The following is a 16,006-nucleotide window of genomic DNA, read 5'->3' on the forward strand; positions in this document are numbered from 1 at the left end:
GTGTTACTGGTTGTCTCCGAACCATGTGGAAGTTGCGTGGCTTGGAAGGGTACCACCCCTGGTCCCTTTTGCTCGAAGCGTGCGTGCTGCAGCTGTCGCCGTAGCAAAATGTCCAATGCAAGTCCTCGTGCGGTGGTTCGATACGGGTGGTCACGTTGACCTGTCGTTCTTCCGTATTGCTGGTTCTGGTGGCTGCTTGGGCCTGTCTTCCTTCCGGAACGGGTTTGAAACCTTCCTTCTTGGGTTGTCGGCATTCGTTGGCGTAGTGGCCCTTCTTGTTGCAGTTGTAGCAAGTGATGTTGGTCTTGTCCTTTTGGTCCTTCCTAGGTTTGTCGCGCTTGGTGGCGTCGAGGTCCATGGGTCCACTATGGTTGCCATACGAAGTTTTGTTTCGCCATTCGTTGTTTGGTCGGTTGTTCTGTCGAGGTTTGCCGGTGTTTGCCTGTGCTTTCTGGTAACGGTTCTGTCCTCCGTTACTGCGTCGTTCGGTCTTCCTCGCGTACAGTTGGTTGTCGATCCTGATAACCAATTCGCTGTACCTTCCAAATTCCATTGGGGGTTCAAGGATTCTGCTAATCTCATCCTTGACATCTTCCTTAAGCCCTTGGTAATACAGCATGATCTTGGTGTCGTCGGTGCAATCCATTCTAGCAATGACTCTTTTGAAGTCTGCTGTGTATCCGGATGCAGATCCTTTCTGTTTAAGGTGCTCAAGTTCTCTTTCGGCCTGTCGTTTCTCGTCGGGATCTTGGAACAATGATCTGAGTGCGGTCTCATAACCGGTGTATGTTTCGAAGATCTTCTGTGTTTCTCCTTTGCAGAGTTCTAGCTGCCATTCATTTTCGGCGGCTTCAGAGAGATAAGGCTCGAACCACGCGAGGGCTCGCCCTTTCAAGAATGAAGCAGCGTGAAGGACTTTCTGAGTGTCGTCCTTGAAGTTGTTGCCGTAGAATGTTTGATAGGCTCGCACCTGAGCCAGGTATCCTCGGAGAGCTCCGGGGGTACCATCAAATGCAGCGGGAGTACTGAGTCGAAGGTTCTCTGGTTTGACGGGGGTGGAAATAATTCTGGCTGCGCCCGTCATGGCGTTGTTCGTGTCTTGGAGTTCCTTGATCACAGTATCCTTGCGTACTTCTTCTCGCTCAAGGGACTTGATTCTTGTAACCAACTCGAGGTATTGATCCTTGGTGAGTTCGAAGTCGTCTTCTTCCATTTCCTGCGCCAGGCTTCGTGCCGGCTGCTTGGAAGATGATCCATTTCCAACGGAAGACATAGTGCCTAGATATTGCTCAGTACTTTTCGCGGATAACGTACCTGAACAAGAGTGATCAAAATGTGACGATTATACTATCGGGTTGCACAACCACAAATAATATAATACAAGGGGGTTTATGCTAACAAGATATGCTAGCCACGAATAGAAGACTATAGAGATAGACCTTCGAATATACTGAGCAAAGAGATTCACAAGTGTAGTCGTCAAAGCGTGAGCTTCACCTATGGGTAAGATAGATGCTTAGATTGATCACTGAAGTAATGACTGTCTATGTAGAGTAGGGAATCCAATCCTTATTATATCCATTCATTCCTTCACTGTGATAGTTCTGCTCACTGGTGATCAGTAGAGGTATACTGATCACGACTGAGCCCTGTGTCCTTTGATCAGTGTCGCTACACTGATCATCACTGATCATAGCTGAAGGGTCACGTGACCTCATGGTGTCTCCTGGCCAATCACCATGCTGGTTGCCAAGCCTTCCTCTGGTTGGTGCGTTCTGGGGACTTCCCTGCGGCCCATGTAATGGCCTCGTTCGTAACAGTCTTGTCTTAAAAGCTATTTTTGATATAAGTTAAAGAGAGCTGTTTATATACCTGTTATATCCCATAGCCCCGCTATGGGTATTATAACATTATAACTTAAAAGATAAGTTAATAATCTTAGTTTAATATACGTTTTAAACGCGTTTATTTTAAATAAAAAGGTTATAAGTTTAATCCGTTTAAATTAGATTTAAAAGATTATTATAACTTTTTTTCTTTTAAACTTTTTATATTACTTTTTTTTTAAGTAATTTACTTCTTTAACTTATTTATTAAAAGTTTACGTTTTAATAATATTATAATAAAGTTATCCTCGCTTTTTAATTAATTTATATAATTAATTATTAATAAAAAGTTAAATATACGCTTTCGTTACTTTTTTATATTACTTAATTATTATTAAATAATTATAGTTTTAAATAAAGTATAACTTTATATAATTAATATAATGTTTTATTCTTTTTTCGCTTTTTTAAAAAACACTTTTTATCTTCGTTTAAATAAATTATAATTATATAAATATTATATTATAATATTTTTCTATAAAACCTCGTAATATAATTACATTTATAATAATAAAAGTATTAATATACTCGAAGCGTTACATTATATAATTCTTAATTAAATATTAACGCTTTTTATATTAATTTATAATTATAAAGCTTTTTCATTACTTTTATATTATTTATATAAAGTTTAAAAGACTTTTAAAAGGTTTTTCTTTACTTTAATAACGTAATTATTTACTTTATTAACTTCACGAGAGTTGTGACGATTATACTATCGGGTTACACAACCACAAATAATATAATGTAAGGGGGTTTATGTTAACAAGATATGTTAGCCACGAATAGAAGACTATAGAGATAGACCTTCGAGTATACTAAGTAATAGAGATTTACAAGTGTAGTCGTCAAAGCGTGAGCTTTACCTATGGGTAAGATAGATGCTTAGATTGATTACTGAAGTAATGACTGTCTATGTAGAGTAGGAAATCCAATCCTTATTATATCCATTCATTCCTTTATTGATACTCCTTGGAGCGCTGGGAGCGCGATGCTCTTGTCGCTCCTGGAGCGCTGGGAGCGCGGCGCCTTTATCGCTCTTAGAGTCGCATGAAGCGCCGTCCTTGTGTGGCTCCTAAGTCACGTGACTTAGAGTCTTGTGCTGTCTTTTGTCCAATGGAATCTCAGTAGTGGTGACTGGCTGGTCCATGCTTCCTTTCTCCACTTCAGGCCTGGTTCCTGACCTTCGTTTGTAATATCAGGTCCTCCCTCTCTTTGTCTTAGCCCTTTAAGACTTGGTCACATAAGTAGGTCGCTGTCGCCTACTTCCTTGGTTTGGTAAGTTTTATCCTTCTTTTGCATGTCTTTCGTGATGTATGCTTATTATGTCAGATTGTACTGAGGAAACTACTGTGCGCAAAACTCGCGAACGTTCCTCTCTTGTTCGATTGATTAGTCGCCTTGGTGTTCCGGCCACAATGCCGTGCACTTACTACTTCAAGCGTAAGCTTAAGTGTAAGATGATCGAGAAGTCTTCTCGCTGCTAACGGTGCGCTTAGGCTCGGAAGCAATGTGATGGAGTTTTGGTGGCGGGGTCCTTAGAGAAGTTACTCGCGCATCATGAAAAACTGGATGCGGAGGAGGATAAAGCGAATCTGGATTTGCTTTAACTTCATGAGAAAATGACTGAGATCCAATCTCAGCTTTCTACGGCGGTTGGCCGTTTGGCGCGGATCCGTAAGATCCGGAATCATGTGAAAGGGAAAAGTCTGGAGTTGGCTGAGCGGGGCATGTTGGAACTGGACAAGGAGGACAAAATCCTTCCTGCCTTGGACAGTTATGAGCATTATGTTGTTGACGATATCCAATCGATGGGCGTTCCTAACGATGTGGACTGGGCTTCGTTTGGCCTCGGCGAGGAGTTCGTAGAGCTTGGGCCCCTTGTGCCTTCGGGTGTCGCTAATATTCCTTAAGAGTCTCCTTTTTGAAGTGGGACGTAAGTTCCTAGGTGTTTTCCTCGGGTGGGTAATCTTCCCATTTTACCAAGTATTGGTATCCTTTTCCTTTCTTTTTGTGTTCGAGAATCTTCTCGATTATATAGTCTTGTTAACCGAGTTGTTCGACTTCTAGATTAGTTTCGAGTTCGGCGTTTTCTAGTGTTGGTTCGAGCAAGGCTATATATACGGTTGGGAATATCCGCATGGTTTTTAGTAGCGATAGTCGATAATTGACTGGCGAAACGACTTTGTCGATTTTGAATGGTCCGATCTTCTTAAAATCGAGTTTGTCGCTTGGTCGCTTTGTTTTGATGTTTTTGCGTAAGAGGTAGACCTTGTCTCCCCTTCCTAAGGTTAGTCCCTTAACCTTATTCTTGTCATAGTATGCTTTCATGCGTTGTTACACAAACATCAATTCTTGTTGCAATGATTCTTATAGGTTTCGTAGCTTATCGACGTGTTCGATAGCTTTCGGAGCTTCTTCTCCTTCTAACGGTTCTTTGGTAATGTCTGGTTAGTAGCCATAGTTTGCGTAAAATGGTGACATTCCGGTGGGTTCACTAACCGCACTATTGTATGCAAACTGTGCTATAGGCAATAACGATACCTAATTGTCTTGTTCGTAATTGACATAGCACCGTAAGTACTGTTCGAGCGTCTAATTAGCTCGTTCCGTTTGTCCATCCGTCTGAGGATAATAAGCTGTGGATAGCTTATGCTTAACGCCTAACTGTGTCATGAGTGATTTCCAGAATTTCGACGTGAAGAGCTTGTCTCTGTCGGAGATGAATTCGTCTAGTAGCCCGTGCTAGCTTATCACTACTCGTAAGATTACATATGCGAGTTCTTCTACATTGCTAGCTTCTTTGTACGGAATGAAGTAAGCGTACTTCGTGAGTCGTTCCGTGATGACTAGGATACTGTCGTATTCTGTACCTGTCATAGGTTCTTTGGATAGCGGTAGCTTGACAATGAAGTCTATGGCTACTAACTTCTATGCTCGGTCGGGTGGTACTATCGGCTGTAATTCCCCGTACGGCTTATGTCGTGAAGCCTTGGCCTTATTGCAAAGGTTGCAATTCTTGATGTACCGTTATACATGTTGTCTTAGGTTGGCATAATCGAATTTCTGCTGAATTCGCTTGAGTGTCTTGAATACACCCATGTGTCCTTGAAATGGTAATTCGTGGTAGTCTTTGATGAGGTCGTCTCGGAGCTCTTCCGGGATCCATCTCTTGCCTTTGTATTTGACAATGTCTTCGAATTCTCTAACTTTAAGTGTTGGATCGTGGAACAGGTCCTAAAGGTGCGGATGTGTCGCGGCCTTGATCTTGTTCGTCCACGTGTCCACTGTGTTTACCTTGAAAGTGGCGTACATGCTCATGGCGGGTATGAGGTTCCCGTCTTTATCCGTTGCTAGGATAGCATGCGTTTCCTTGGGTGCTACTTGGAAGTGGTCTACCCTTCGGCTAAGTGCATTTGCACGGCCGTTATCGGATCCTTTCCGATATATGATCACAAAGTTGTAATCTACAAGGAATTCTGCCTAACGTACTTGTCGTTTGTTAAGTTCCTTGTTCTTGGTGAAAGATGTTAGATTCTTGTGATCCGTGTACACCTTTATAGGGTGTATGGTCCTACTAAGGTAGTGTTTCCATTCTTTGAATGCTTTAATAATGGCCATTAGTTCTTTGTCGTGAATTTGATAATTTAGTTCTGGTCCATTGAGCTTCTTGGAGTAAAATGCGACTGGGTGAAGTTTCTTATCGTCTCCTCGTTGACTGAGCTGTCCTCCGATCGCGTAATCTAACGCGTCGGGTTCGACTTCGAATTCCTTATCTGGATCGGTTATAGCCATAACTGGTTCGCTTGTCACGCGAAGCTTCAGTTCGTCGAATGCGTTTTACTCTTTCTCTATCCATCGAAAGGGGGTATCCTTCTTCGTCAGGTCCGTCAGGGGTCTACCAATCTTTCCGAATCCGGTAATGAACATCCGATAGAAGTTCACAAGGCCTAGGAAGGATCGTACTTCCGTAACGGTTGTTGGTGTAGGCCAGTCTCTGACTGCTGCGATTTTAGAATCCTCCATCCGGATTTCTCCTGGGGATATAACGTATCCCACAAATGTCACCTTCTTCTAGTGAAACTCGCTTTTCTCAGCGTTGACTAATAGGTTTGCGTCCTATAATTTCTGTAACACGGTAGTAACATGCTTTTTGTGTTCTTCGAGCGTTTTCGAGAATATGAGGATGTCGTCTAGGTATACTACGACGAAGTCGTCGAGGCATTCTCGTAGTACCGTATTGATCATATTCTGGAAGCTGGCTGGTGCATTGGTTAAGCCGAATGGCATGACTAGGTATTCAAAGTGACCGTACTTGGTCTTGAATGCCGTTTTCCATTCGTCGCCTTCCTTAATCCTAATTAAGTTGTATGCGTTAGGCAAGTCTAGGGCCGTAAACCATTAGGCTCCGTGTAACTTGTCGCGTAGGTCCTTGATTAAGGGTAAGGGGTAACGATTCTTTTTTGTGATTTCGTTGAGTTCTCGATAATCGATGTACATTCTCTATTTAATACTTCCGTCGTGGCTTTTCTTGGGTATAAATAGTACTGGAAAGCTTGTTAATAATGTTAATGCTCGGATAATTCCTTTTCTGAGTCCTTTAACTATATGTTCTTTTAACACTTCTTCGTGCTAAGGTTTGACCGGGTAGATTTTTATGAATCTGGGTTCCTTTCCCTCTTGGAGTGGAATCTCATGGTTAAATACCGAATGCGGCGGTAATCCTGTGTCGAGCTTTTTGCTAAACAGTTTCCTGAACTTGTCGTACTCTTCGGGTATTGTTTTTGTTGAGTTTAGTTTGACATCTTTGGTTACTAGATAGAATCCAAATGTCTTAGGCTTGCTTGAGGGTTCCCTGGAACGCTTCTTAGAGGTTAAGTCTCTACTTGGTGTATCCCACTAGAAATGGCCTGTGATCCAGTTTACTCTGGGATTGCTCGCTCGTAACTAAGGTATCCCTAGGACTAAGTCGTAGTCCGTAATTTCGGTGATATCGCATTGGAGTTGTTCCTTTCGATCTTGGATGTAAACGGGGATATGCGCAGTCTCTCTGCTTACGAGTCCGTTGTCGTAAGTAACGAATTCTCCATCTACCGTCCTGAGTGTGTAGGGCGTCTTTTTCTGCTTTTAATCGATTTGGAGCCTGTTAACGATTTGTGGCGAGATAAAATTTCCTTGAGCACCCGTGTCTACTAGGGCCTTAATATCGTGTCCCATGATTCGAACCTTTATCGTGAGGTGATCATGTATGTTGGTTATGGCAATGTACAGGGACCTTTCTTCTAACCGTTGCTGTCCCGTTACAGACGGTTGGGTTCTTTTCCCGATCCTTTCTTGATAGGTCGGCGTCGCTCTCGACGTTCTGTGGCTTCTTGTACAGCCTGAGCGTACCTACGCCGTTCCTCGGCTTCGTAATCCTCCTCTTGAGTTCCTAGGGTATTGGCTCGTCGTCCTGTCGCGGTCATCGCGAGGATTGCGTAGTTTCGCAATGTTTCTGTCTGAGGTGGAATGACTCCGTCTTGTTCCAGCTCGTGTTGTCGATCTCGTATCCATCTCTGGATTCTACTACTAGGTAGATTGTCAGGGGTTAGTGCGCGTCTATAAATCGTAACTTGATTTGTTGGTTCGATGTTAGTTCTCTGGCGATACAACTCAAGACTAAGTTGTCCCCATTGTCGGTAAACGTCCCGATATATTTCCCTAAATGACGGCCAGTCGTTACTATCGTCGTATTCTTGGTACATTCTTCGATCGACTTCCTCGAGTAGATATCTGTGATCGTCGTATCCTTCCTAAGGGGCTGGCCCTTTCATAAGGTCTTTTCTGATAATTTCGATTCCTGTTAGTCCTTCGTCGGAATCTTCGTCCATGGTGTCGCTACTATCATCGACACTAGGGGTTTTCTTGTTTTGTCGTTCCCTTAGTTGATCGCTTATCTCCGAAACATCGTTAAGTTCTCGGAGGTTGATACGTCTTTCTGGGTTCCGTGTGAGGTGGTAGATTAACTGATCTAACCTCGTGTCCATCGTGGTTTTTACGATACGGAATGCGTTTCGTTGGTGATATTATTATAATCCTCTCCACGCGCGACACTTCTGGTCGGCGTGTTCCATGTAGTAGTTGTTCGGGCATTGGTCCCAATTAACTTGTCCCTTAAGGCAAGCGAAGTATTAGCGAGGGTCCGGGGTGATAATAGCGTATCCCTACGGGTCTCGGTATTATACCACTATCTCTCCAATTGCTCCGGCCACGTAAGGGTCGTTGATTGACTATAAGGCGAACCTGCTTAGGAAGAACTCATGCTTTAGTTTGTCTTCGAGGTGGAACGCATAGTTCCGGTCGATGCATGTAGTCCAGTCCAGTGCTCCATGTGTTATGTTATTTCTGGACAGTGTTTGGTGATCTCCAAATATGGCTCCTGGTGTCCATTTTTCCCATCCTGTGGCGCCAGGTTGTTGTGCGTCGTTGAGGATTTGGTGTAATTCTTGTGGGGTGTGGAATGACTGCCTTACGAGGATTATGACCCCATCTTCCTCGAGGGTGTTCTCGGCGAGTGTTCGTGGAAACTCTTGTGTTCGAATAGCTCGATCTATAAGGTATCGAAGTTTCGCTATACTGTTCTTTCGGTGGAGTTTTCCTTGGTAATTCTTCTGTTCGGCGTCTTCTCGTTCTACCGAGAGACGTGCGTCTTCTTCGAGACTGTCTTCCGATTCGTACTCGGATTCGTTTTCTAGACGTGTGGGTCCGTCATATTCCTGGGCAGCCCGTATGTGTTCCTCTGAACTACTGTACGTGTCTTCTGCCTGTGTTACTAGTTGTCTCCGAACCATGTGGAAGTTGCGTGGCTTAGAAGGGTACCATCCCTAGTCCCTTTTGCTCGAAGCGTGCGTGCTACAGCTGTCGTCGTAGCAAAATGTCCAATGCAAGTCCTCGTGTGGTGGTTCGATACGGGTGGTCACGTTGACTTGTCGTTCTTCCGTATTGCTGGTTCTGGTGGCTACTTGAGCCTATCTTCCTTCCGGAACGGGTTTGAAACCTTCCTTCTTAGGTTGTCGGCATTCGTTGGCGTAGTGGCCCTTCTTGTTACAGTTGTAGCAAGTGATGTTGGTCTTGTCCTTTTGGTCCTTCCTAGGTTTGTCGCGCTTGGTGGCGTCGAGGTCCATGGGTCCACTATGGTTGCCATACGAAGTTTTGTTTCGCCATTCGTTGTTTGGTCGGTTGTTCTGTCGAGGTTTGCCGGTGTTTGCCTGTGCTTTCTGGTAACGATTCTGTCCTCCGTTACTGCGTCGTTCGGTCTTCCTCGCGTATAGCTGGTTGTCGATCCTGATAACCAATTCGCTATACCTTCCAAATTCCATTGGGGGTTCAAGGATTCTGCTAATCTCATCCTTGACATCTTCCTTAAGCCCTTGGTAATACAGCATGATCTTGGTGTCGTCGGTGCAATCCATCCTGGCGATGACTCTCTTAAAGTCTACCGTGTATCCGGATACAGATCCTTTCTGTTTAAGGTGCTCAAGTTCTCTTTCGGCTTGTCGTTTCTCGTCGGGATCTTGAAACAATGATCTGAGTGCGGTCTCGTAACCGGTGTATGTTTCGAAGATCTTCTGTGTTTCTCCTTTACAGAGTTCTAGCTGCCATTCATTTTCGGCGGCTTCAGAGAGATAAGGTTCGAACCATGCGAGGGCTCGTCCTTTCAGGAATGAAGCGGCGTGAAGGACTTTCTGAGTGTCGTCCTTGAAGTTGTTGCCGTAGAATGTCTGATAGGCTCGCACCTAAGCCAGGTATCCTCGGAGAGCTCCGGGGGTACCATCAAATGCAGCGGGAGTACTGAGTCGAAGGTTCTCTGGTTTGACGGGGGTGGAAATAATCCTAGCTGCGCCCGTCATGGCGTTGTTCGTGTCTTGGAGTTCCTTGATCACAGTATCCTTGCGTACTTCTTCTCGCTTAAGGGACTTGATTCTTGTAACCAACTCGAGGTATTGATCCTTGGTGAGTTCGAAGTCGTCTTCTTCCATTTCCTGCGCCAGGCTTCGTGCCGGCTGCTTGGAAGATGATCTATTTCCAACGGAAGACATAGTGCCTAGATATTGCTTAGTACTTTTCGCGGATAACGTACCTGAACAAGAGTGATCAAAATGTGACGATTATACTATCGGGTTGCACAACCACAAATAATATAATGCAAGGGGGTTTATGCTAACAAGATATGCTAGCCACGAATAGAAGACTATAGAGATAGACCTTCGAGTATACTGAGCAATAGAGATTCACAAGTGTAGTCGTCAAAGCGTGAGCTTCACCTATGGGTAAGATAGATGCTTAGATTGATCACTGAAGTAATGACTGTCTATGTAGAGTAGGAAATCCAATCCTTATTATATCCATTCATTCTTTTACTGATACTCCTTGGAGCGCTGGGAGCGCGATGCTCCTGTCGCTCCTGGAGCGCTGGGAGCGCAGCGCTGGGAGCGCGGCGCCTTCATCGCTCCTAGAGTCGCATGAAGCGCCGTCCCTGTGTGGCTCCCAAGTCACGTGACCCAGAGTCCTGTGCTGTCTTTTGTCCAATGGAATCTCAGCAGTGGTGACTGGCTGGTCCATGCTTCCTTTCTCCACTTCAGGCCTGGTTCCTGGCCTTCGTTCGTAACAAGAGTATCCGGAGGCAAACTCTTAGAAGTTGTGCAAATATAGGAAAGATAAAGGCTGGTACCGAGGGAGAGGCTTGCAAACCATCCAATCGAGAATTAGTAACAGAAAGGAACAGTTATAAAGCCACTAAGAATACATAACACGATAAGGGACTCTCAAGCCGAACGACCTACAAATTAACCAACGTTGCTCCTTGCGCATATCTAGGGTAATGGGCTTTGGAATGGACATTCGACGTTAGTAATAAGCAGCGATAGTTAAGGGAAAAGGCTTTAAAAAATCATAATTAGTGTTATCATTGGGTTTATTGAGCAGGCTGGGCGTATTATTGGCTTCCCTTTATCCCTTTCATATTTCTTCTTGTCGCACACTCCTTAGCGGAATGGAACTTGTTTTCAAAGTCTTACGAAAAGGGAGAATCTCAAATGTTTTATTATGTAGGGTCCTATAAGAGGATTGTTAGATGTGAACAAATCCTAATTAATACGAAGCAAATGACCGTGCCGCTATATCACATATGTTTAATGGCATCATTGCGAACTATATCGAAGCAGTAAAATATAAGTTGTAATAAAAATAAAGATAAAGATACAGCAGCACTAAAACACTATGTACAAACGTTATCGCATTTCCATATAGCTAGAGAATAGACTTAATTTAAATGATCACTCACTCCAGGACTAATTAAAGTAAGAAGCATGTACGACCTACTGAACGGATCATAGATCGTCGATCCATTTACCTACTATTTGATTAAACCTCTCCGCCTCCTGAACATGCAACCAGTGATCGCCGTCCAGCACCATCAACCCATCCTTCTCTCCTAGGCCCAAACTTCTCTCCTTTTCCAGATTGGTCTCATCTTTAAGCACTACCAACCTCGGACACCCTCTCCCCCCAAACATCCCCCTCACGACCTCCCAGTTGCCCACAGCAGGCTCAACGACATTCTTCTGATAAGCAACCTGATAAACGACCCACTCCGGCGTAGCCAGCAGCCTCATGCGATGCCAAGTCCTCAACCAAGCCGGCTTGTCGTCCGGTTGCGCAAACGAGCGTCCGAGAACCTCATGTGCGCGGCCATCGCCGGCAAGCGCCCTTGTGAACCCCTCGTGCGCCGCCGCCGTCTGGTAATACATGGGGTCGACCAAAACCAGAGCACGCACGAGCCGCGGCGCACGGATCGCGAGCAGCGATGCTGTCAGGCAGCCTAGGGAGTGACCGAGCACAAGGACGGGCGCCGCGATGCCCAGGTGGGCCAGGAGGGCTACGGCATCGTCGCTCGTCACCTCGGGTCGGAGCTGTTCCGGGTGGGAGACTGGTGGGGTGGAGGAGCGGCCGTGGCCGCGGGCGTCGAAGGCAATGGTGTGGTAGCCCAGGGCCTGCAGGAAGGGGATCTGGAAGATGAAGTCTTGGCTGTCACATGCCCAGCCGTGCAAGAAGAGGACGGGCGGGCCCTGGCCTTCGGTTATGTAGAACAACAAGGCGCCGTCTCTTTCGAAGTAGGGCATTGTTTTTTATGCTTTGAGTTCATTCACTTCTAAAACGATTAGGGAATGCCACGGCAGCTAGCTTTCCAACCGCTTTTATGTAATAGTTTATAACTACGTCTTAGAAAGATTGTATTCCTATAAGATATAATGTTTCTTGGCAGGACTATTAACGACAACTTATAATTCACTGCCTTATTATGTACTGTAGTATTATGTAGTATTATGTAGATGTTTAGGCAGCCATGCTGACCGGAGGTGGATCAAAAGTTGACCCGACTCGACGGCTAGAAGGCGTTGGAGTTATTGGTGGATAGTCATAAGCACTAAATGACCCTCGGCGCCGCTTTGTGGCTAAAACCTTCTTGCTGCCTGGGGCACTAATGCGAACCCTAAGGTGGCCAAGTTAGACACTGCTTTTAGGCAATATCAACCAGGCTGTTATACTGTAATAGGTCACTTACAGCGTATTCAGAGTAGCGAATGTCACGGCCGGCATACCGAGAGAAGGAACTTAGCGTGGTGCAACGAAACACAGACTGCCAATTTTGTCAAACAGCTGTGATGTACACAATTCTCACGCACTACGTCATCGTAAATTGGATTTTGTTCACGTGATGTAGTGCCTAAGCGAAATCATCTGTTTCAGAAGTCCGCCGGCTGGAAATCCCAAAAATCTAAATCAGTAATCACCGCTACTGTGATTTATAGTAATGCTAGAAAGTCATTCATCACTAGAACAGCCACCGTCTTCATGCGTTACGCGTTGACAGTTCCTAAACAGGGTTCTTTGCTTGCTTTGGTTCTCGAGTACACAGAACTTTATGTGACTCTAGCCCAATGGACCGACGTCTATATACAACGGCTTAACTGTTATTTCTATGACGATTATACTATCGGGTTATATAACCATAAATAATATAATGTAAGGGGTTTAAGTTAATAAGATATACTAGCCACGAATAAAAGACTATAGAGATAGACCTTTGAATATATTAAGTAAAGAGATTTATAAGTGTAATTATTAAAGCGTAAGCTTTACTTATAAATAAGATAAATGTTTAGATGAATTACTAAAGTAATGATTATTTATATAAAGTAAGAAATCCGATCCTTATTATATTTATTTATTCTTTTATTAATGTTAATTAAACTACTTTAAATTATTATTTACTTATTAATAATCTCTTTTATTTATAAGTAATCCTGTGGAATGGCTTCTCTATTCATTTCTTTCCGTACAGTTTAGGCGACAAATAGATCTATTCAGCGCTATCGTACGAAGAAGAAGAAGGGATTCTTCCCCTCGTACGTGATCTATAGATAGGGGTTCACCCGTACGGCTGCTGGCTGCCGACAGCCACATCGTGGCTGTGGTGGCTTACTACCAGCACGCCGGTAACTAACTAGGCTATATGGTCGTGCGATACCGCGGATGACTATGTTCCAACAAATCCTTTATATAAATTACTTTTAACTTATATTAAGGCTACGTAATCTTATAATCTTTATATAACCTCGTTTTATTAAAGTTTAACCGTTTAACACTTTATTAATTATATTTATATAAGGTTTTATAACTTATTTATAAACTTCGTTTATAATATTAAGTTTTAACTTTTTTAATTTTAGCCCTTTAAAACTTTAATTATATAAATAAGTCTTATTTACTTACTTTTACTAGGTAAGTTCTTTCCTTTTTATATTGTTCTTTTTATAATATATGCTTATTATATTTAATCGCGTTATACGGGTAGTAATTGAACCATTAGAGCTTAAATTAGAGATCGTGCTTATATCGGATTTCTTGGTATGATGACTTCGGGAAAGCATTATATAAGCTCCATCGCTGATCTTCTCCTCTTTTCCCTACAGGCAATCTTTGACTAAAGTCGATTGCCCAAGAAGGCAGGTTTTTGATCGCCGTTCTTCTGGCACCAACTGCCTTCTGAAGATTTACCAAACTTGAGGTTTCCATGTAGAGCAACTTTGTGCCTTGAGCAAATACCTCAGCGCTTGTACGAAAGTACCCCGGTTTTGCAAAATATGTCTGGCATTCGTCGGATAGCAGTCCTAGGACACCGAAGAAATAATCGCGGGTATCTTTACATTCCCGAGACCGTGTTGAGTCAAAGATATCTTTGATACTTAGGGCTGCCGATCCAGATTCTATAAAACTTTGTCGATCTTGCCAAACGCTGAAACCGATTCCCATAGCGCAAACGGAAAATTTTGATATTCTGCCATCCATATCCCCCCAATGTTTTTGCAGCAACTTTGGCGGTGGTCAATCACACAACTGACACCATTTAGCAGCCTTGAAATGCGGAACGAAGAAGACCCTATGTGCACCAGAGAATCTACACGTGGTAGTATAGCTTCTTGTAATGTCCAGACCCGAGACCACCATGGGCGACTTATAATCCATCGCAAAGAGTCAACGATTGTAGGCCAGCGTCTGTTCATGACAATTTGACCCATACCGAGAGTGTTGATATTTAAGAATAAAGGAAACTCATAGAGGTGCTTTCCGCTAGTGACACGATCAAGTGTATCAAGAGCCAGCAGAAGAAGGTCTCCTGACGATGGTTCTTCACTCGTTTCGGACATTGGTTGGGAATGCGGTGTTACTCCATTAACCTCTAGTATCAACTTCAGATCGCGGAAGCAGGATATCTCAGCTCGATCCCACATAACTTCAGTAAATTGTGAAGTCGGAACGTACAATGGATCCGAGAGAATCTCATCTTTCCATGAATGTGTAAAATCGCCAAACCAAATATGGTTTTCTTTTCCCTGCCGGTATATTTGGGCCATTAGTCCAATTTGAGTACTCTTTTCTCTTCCATTCTGCTGATCAATGCAGAGGGCATCAGCCCATAATACTAAATCAGCATTCGGTGACCTTAGGCAACGCAGGAACTCCTCCAGATTTACTGTAATCTCGAAGGTCACGTTATCAACCAGGATTGTCTTGGTCATATTGTCGTCGCCCCAAGGATATGACAATGTGTCATAGGCCGGTTTGTCCTTCAAGGACACCACCAGAAAGTTGCAGATTAGCGGGTCGTCCGTGGTTCCTCTCCGTAACTTAATAAGGCGAATACAGGATCTGTTGGCGTCTAAAGGAGTATCAAACCATGGCATTCGTTTGAAGATTTCGGAATCGACATAACCATCGTCGCCGAAACTATCCATCTTGCCGCTTATATTACCCTAGTATCATAGCGTGTCGTCACTTCCGAATAGGTTTCATTGTGTTGATATTAGGGCTAATTGCGTGTGTAACTGTTTAATGACGCGTCGTTGGCCATATAGATCTTAAGGGTAGCGGTTGACGAAAAGGCGAAGGGTCAAGTACAGTTGAACAATTACGACTTTCACCATGCTTCCAATCTGGCTTACACACAGTTAAGGTCCCTACCCACTCTGTACTGTACGCGCTGGTTCGGTAGAGCTTGAAGTCAAGCTTTCTGGAGTCCAGAAATAGAGCCTCCGAGCCAGTCAGAAATAAAAGCGTATCTTAGGGAACGTTCGATACGTACGTCGTATCGATGCAGCCACATCCAATTAGCACTGAACGCGACATGTTACCCCGCTCGACCCTCGAATGCGGCCACTTCCGGTCTTAAAGTAAGACAGGTTGTTGCAACGAAGGCAGAATTTCAGCCAAGGCATACATCGTCAGCTGATCAATATGCCTCTGGCTGACTCGCACAGCATCAGCAAGGCCAGTGAAGATCTCTGACATGGTGAACCGTAAAATGTGGCCAGCTGGTGGAGACGTGCTTGGCTTATCGACTGACACTTGGCATTCCAGTGAGGATTAGCTTAGACTAACTCAACTCCGCTATACTAATCTGACATTCCCCAATCTCCGGCTTCATTTGCTCGACTTCTCTTCTGTACCTTGCTTAGCTTCTCTTAATTAACGGACAGAACCGGCTAATAATGCAAAATGGCGGCTTTAGTAGGATCTCT

At 44.0% G+C, this 16,006-nt stretch overlaps 2 protein-coding genes across 2 annotated transcripts; both read right to left on the reverse strand.

Annotated features, from left to right (window-relative positions):
* Nucleotides 1–11,096: 11,096 nt before the first annotated feature.
* Nucleotides 11,097–12,286, reverse strand: BKA67DRAFT_551139 (Alpha/Beta hydrolase protein). Its single transcript, XM_046101719.1, has one exon. The coding sequence runs from the start codon at nt 12,044–12,046 to the stop codon at nt 11,255–11,257; it is 792 nt and encodes a 263-aa protein (XP_045965547.1). The 5' UTR covers nt 12,047–12,286; the 3' UTR covers nt 11,097–11,254.
* A 2,073-nt stretch (nt 12,287–14,359) lies between these two features.
* BKA67DRAFT_496745 (heterokaryon incompatibility protein-domain-containing protein) lies at nt 14,360–15,154 on the reverse strand (the record flags this gene model as incomplete). Its single annotated transcript, XM_046097042.1, has 2 exons — nt 14,360–14,483; nt 14,718–15,154. Coding segments are annotated over 2 exons (561 nt in total), but the record flags the coding sequence as incomplete, so codon positions are not given.
* Nucleotides 15,155–16,006: the final 852 nt, after the last annotated feature.

The sequence above is a fragment of the Truncatella angustata genome (genome assembly GCF_020726525.1).
Source record: "Truncatella angustata strain MPI-SDFR-AT-0073 chromosome Unknown BKA67scaffold_1, whole genome shotgun sequence".
Taxonomy (NCBI): Eukaryota; Fungi; Ascomycota; class Sordariomycetes; order Amphisphaeriales; family Sporocadaceae; genus Truncatella; species Truncatella angustata.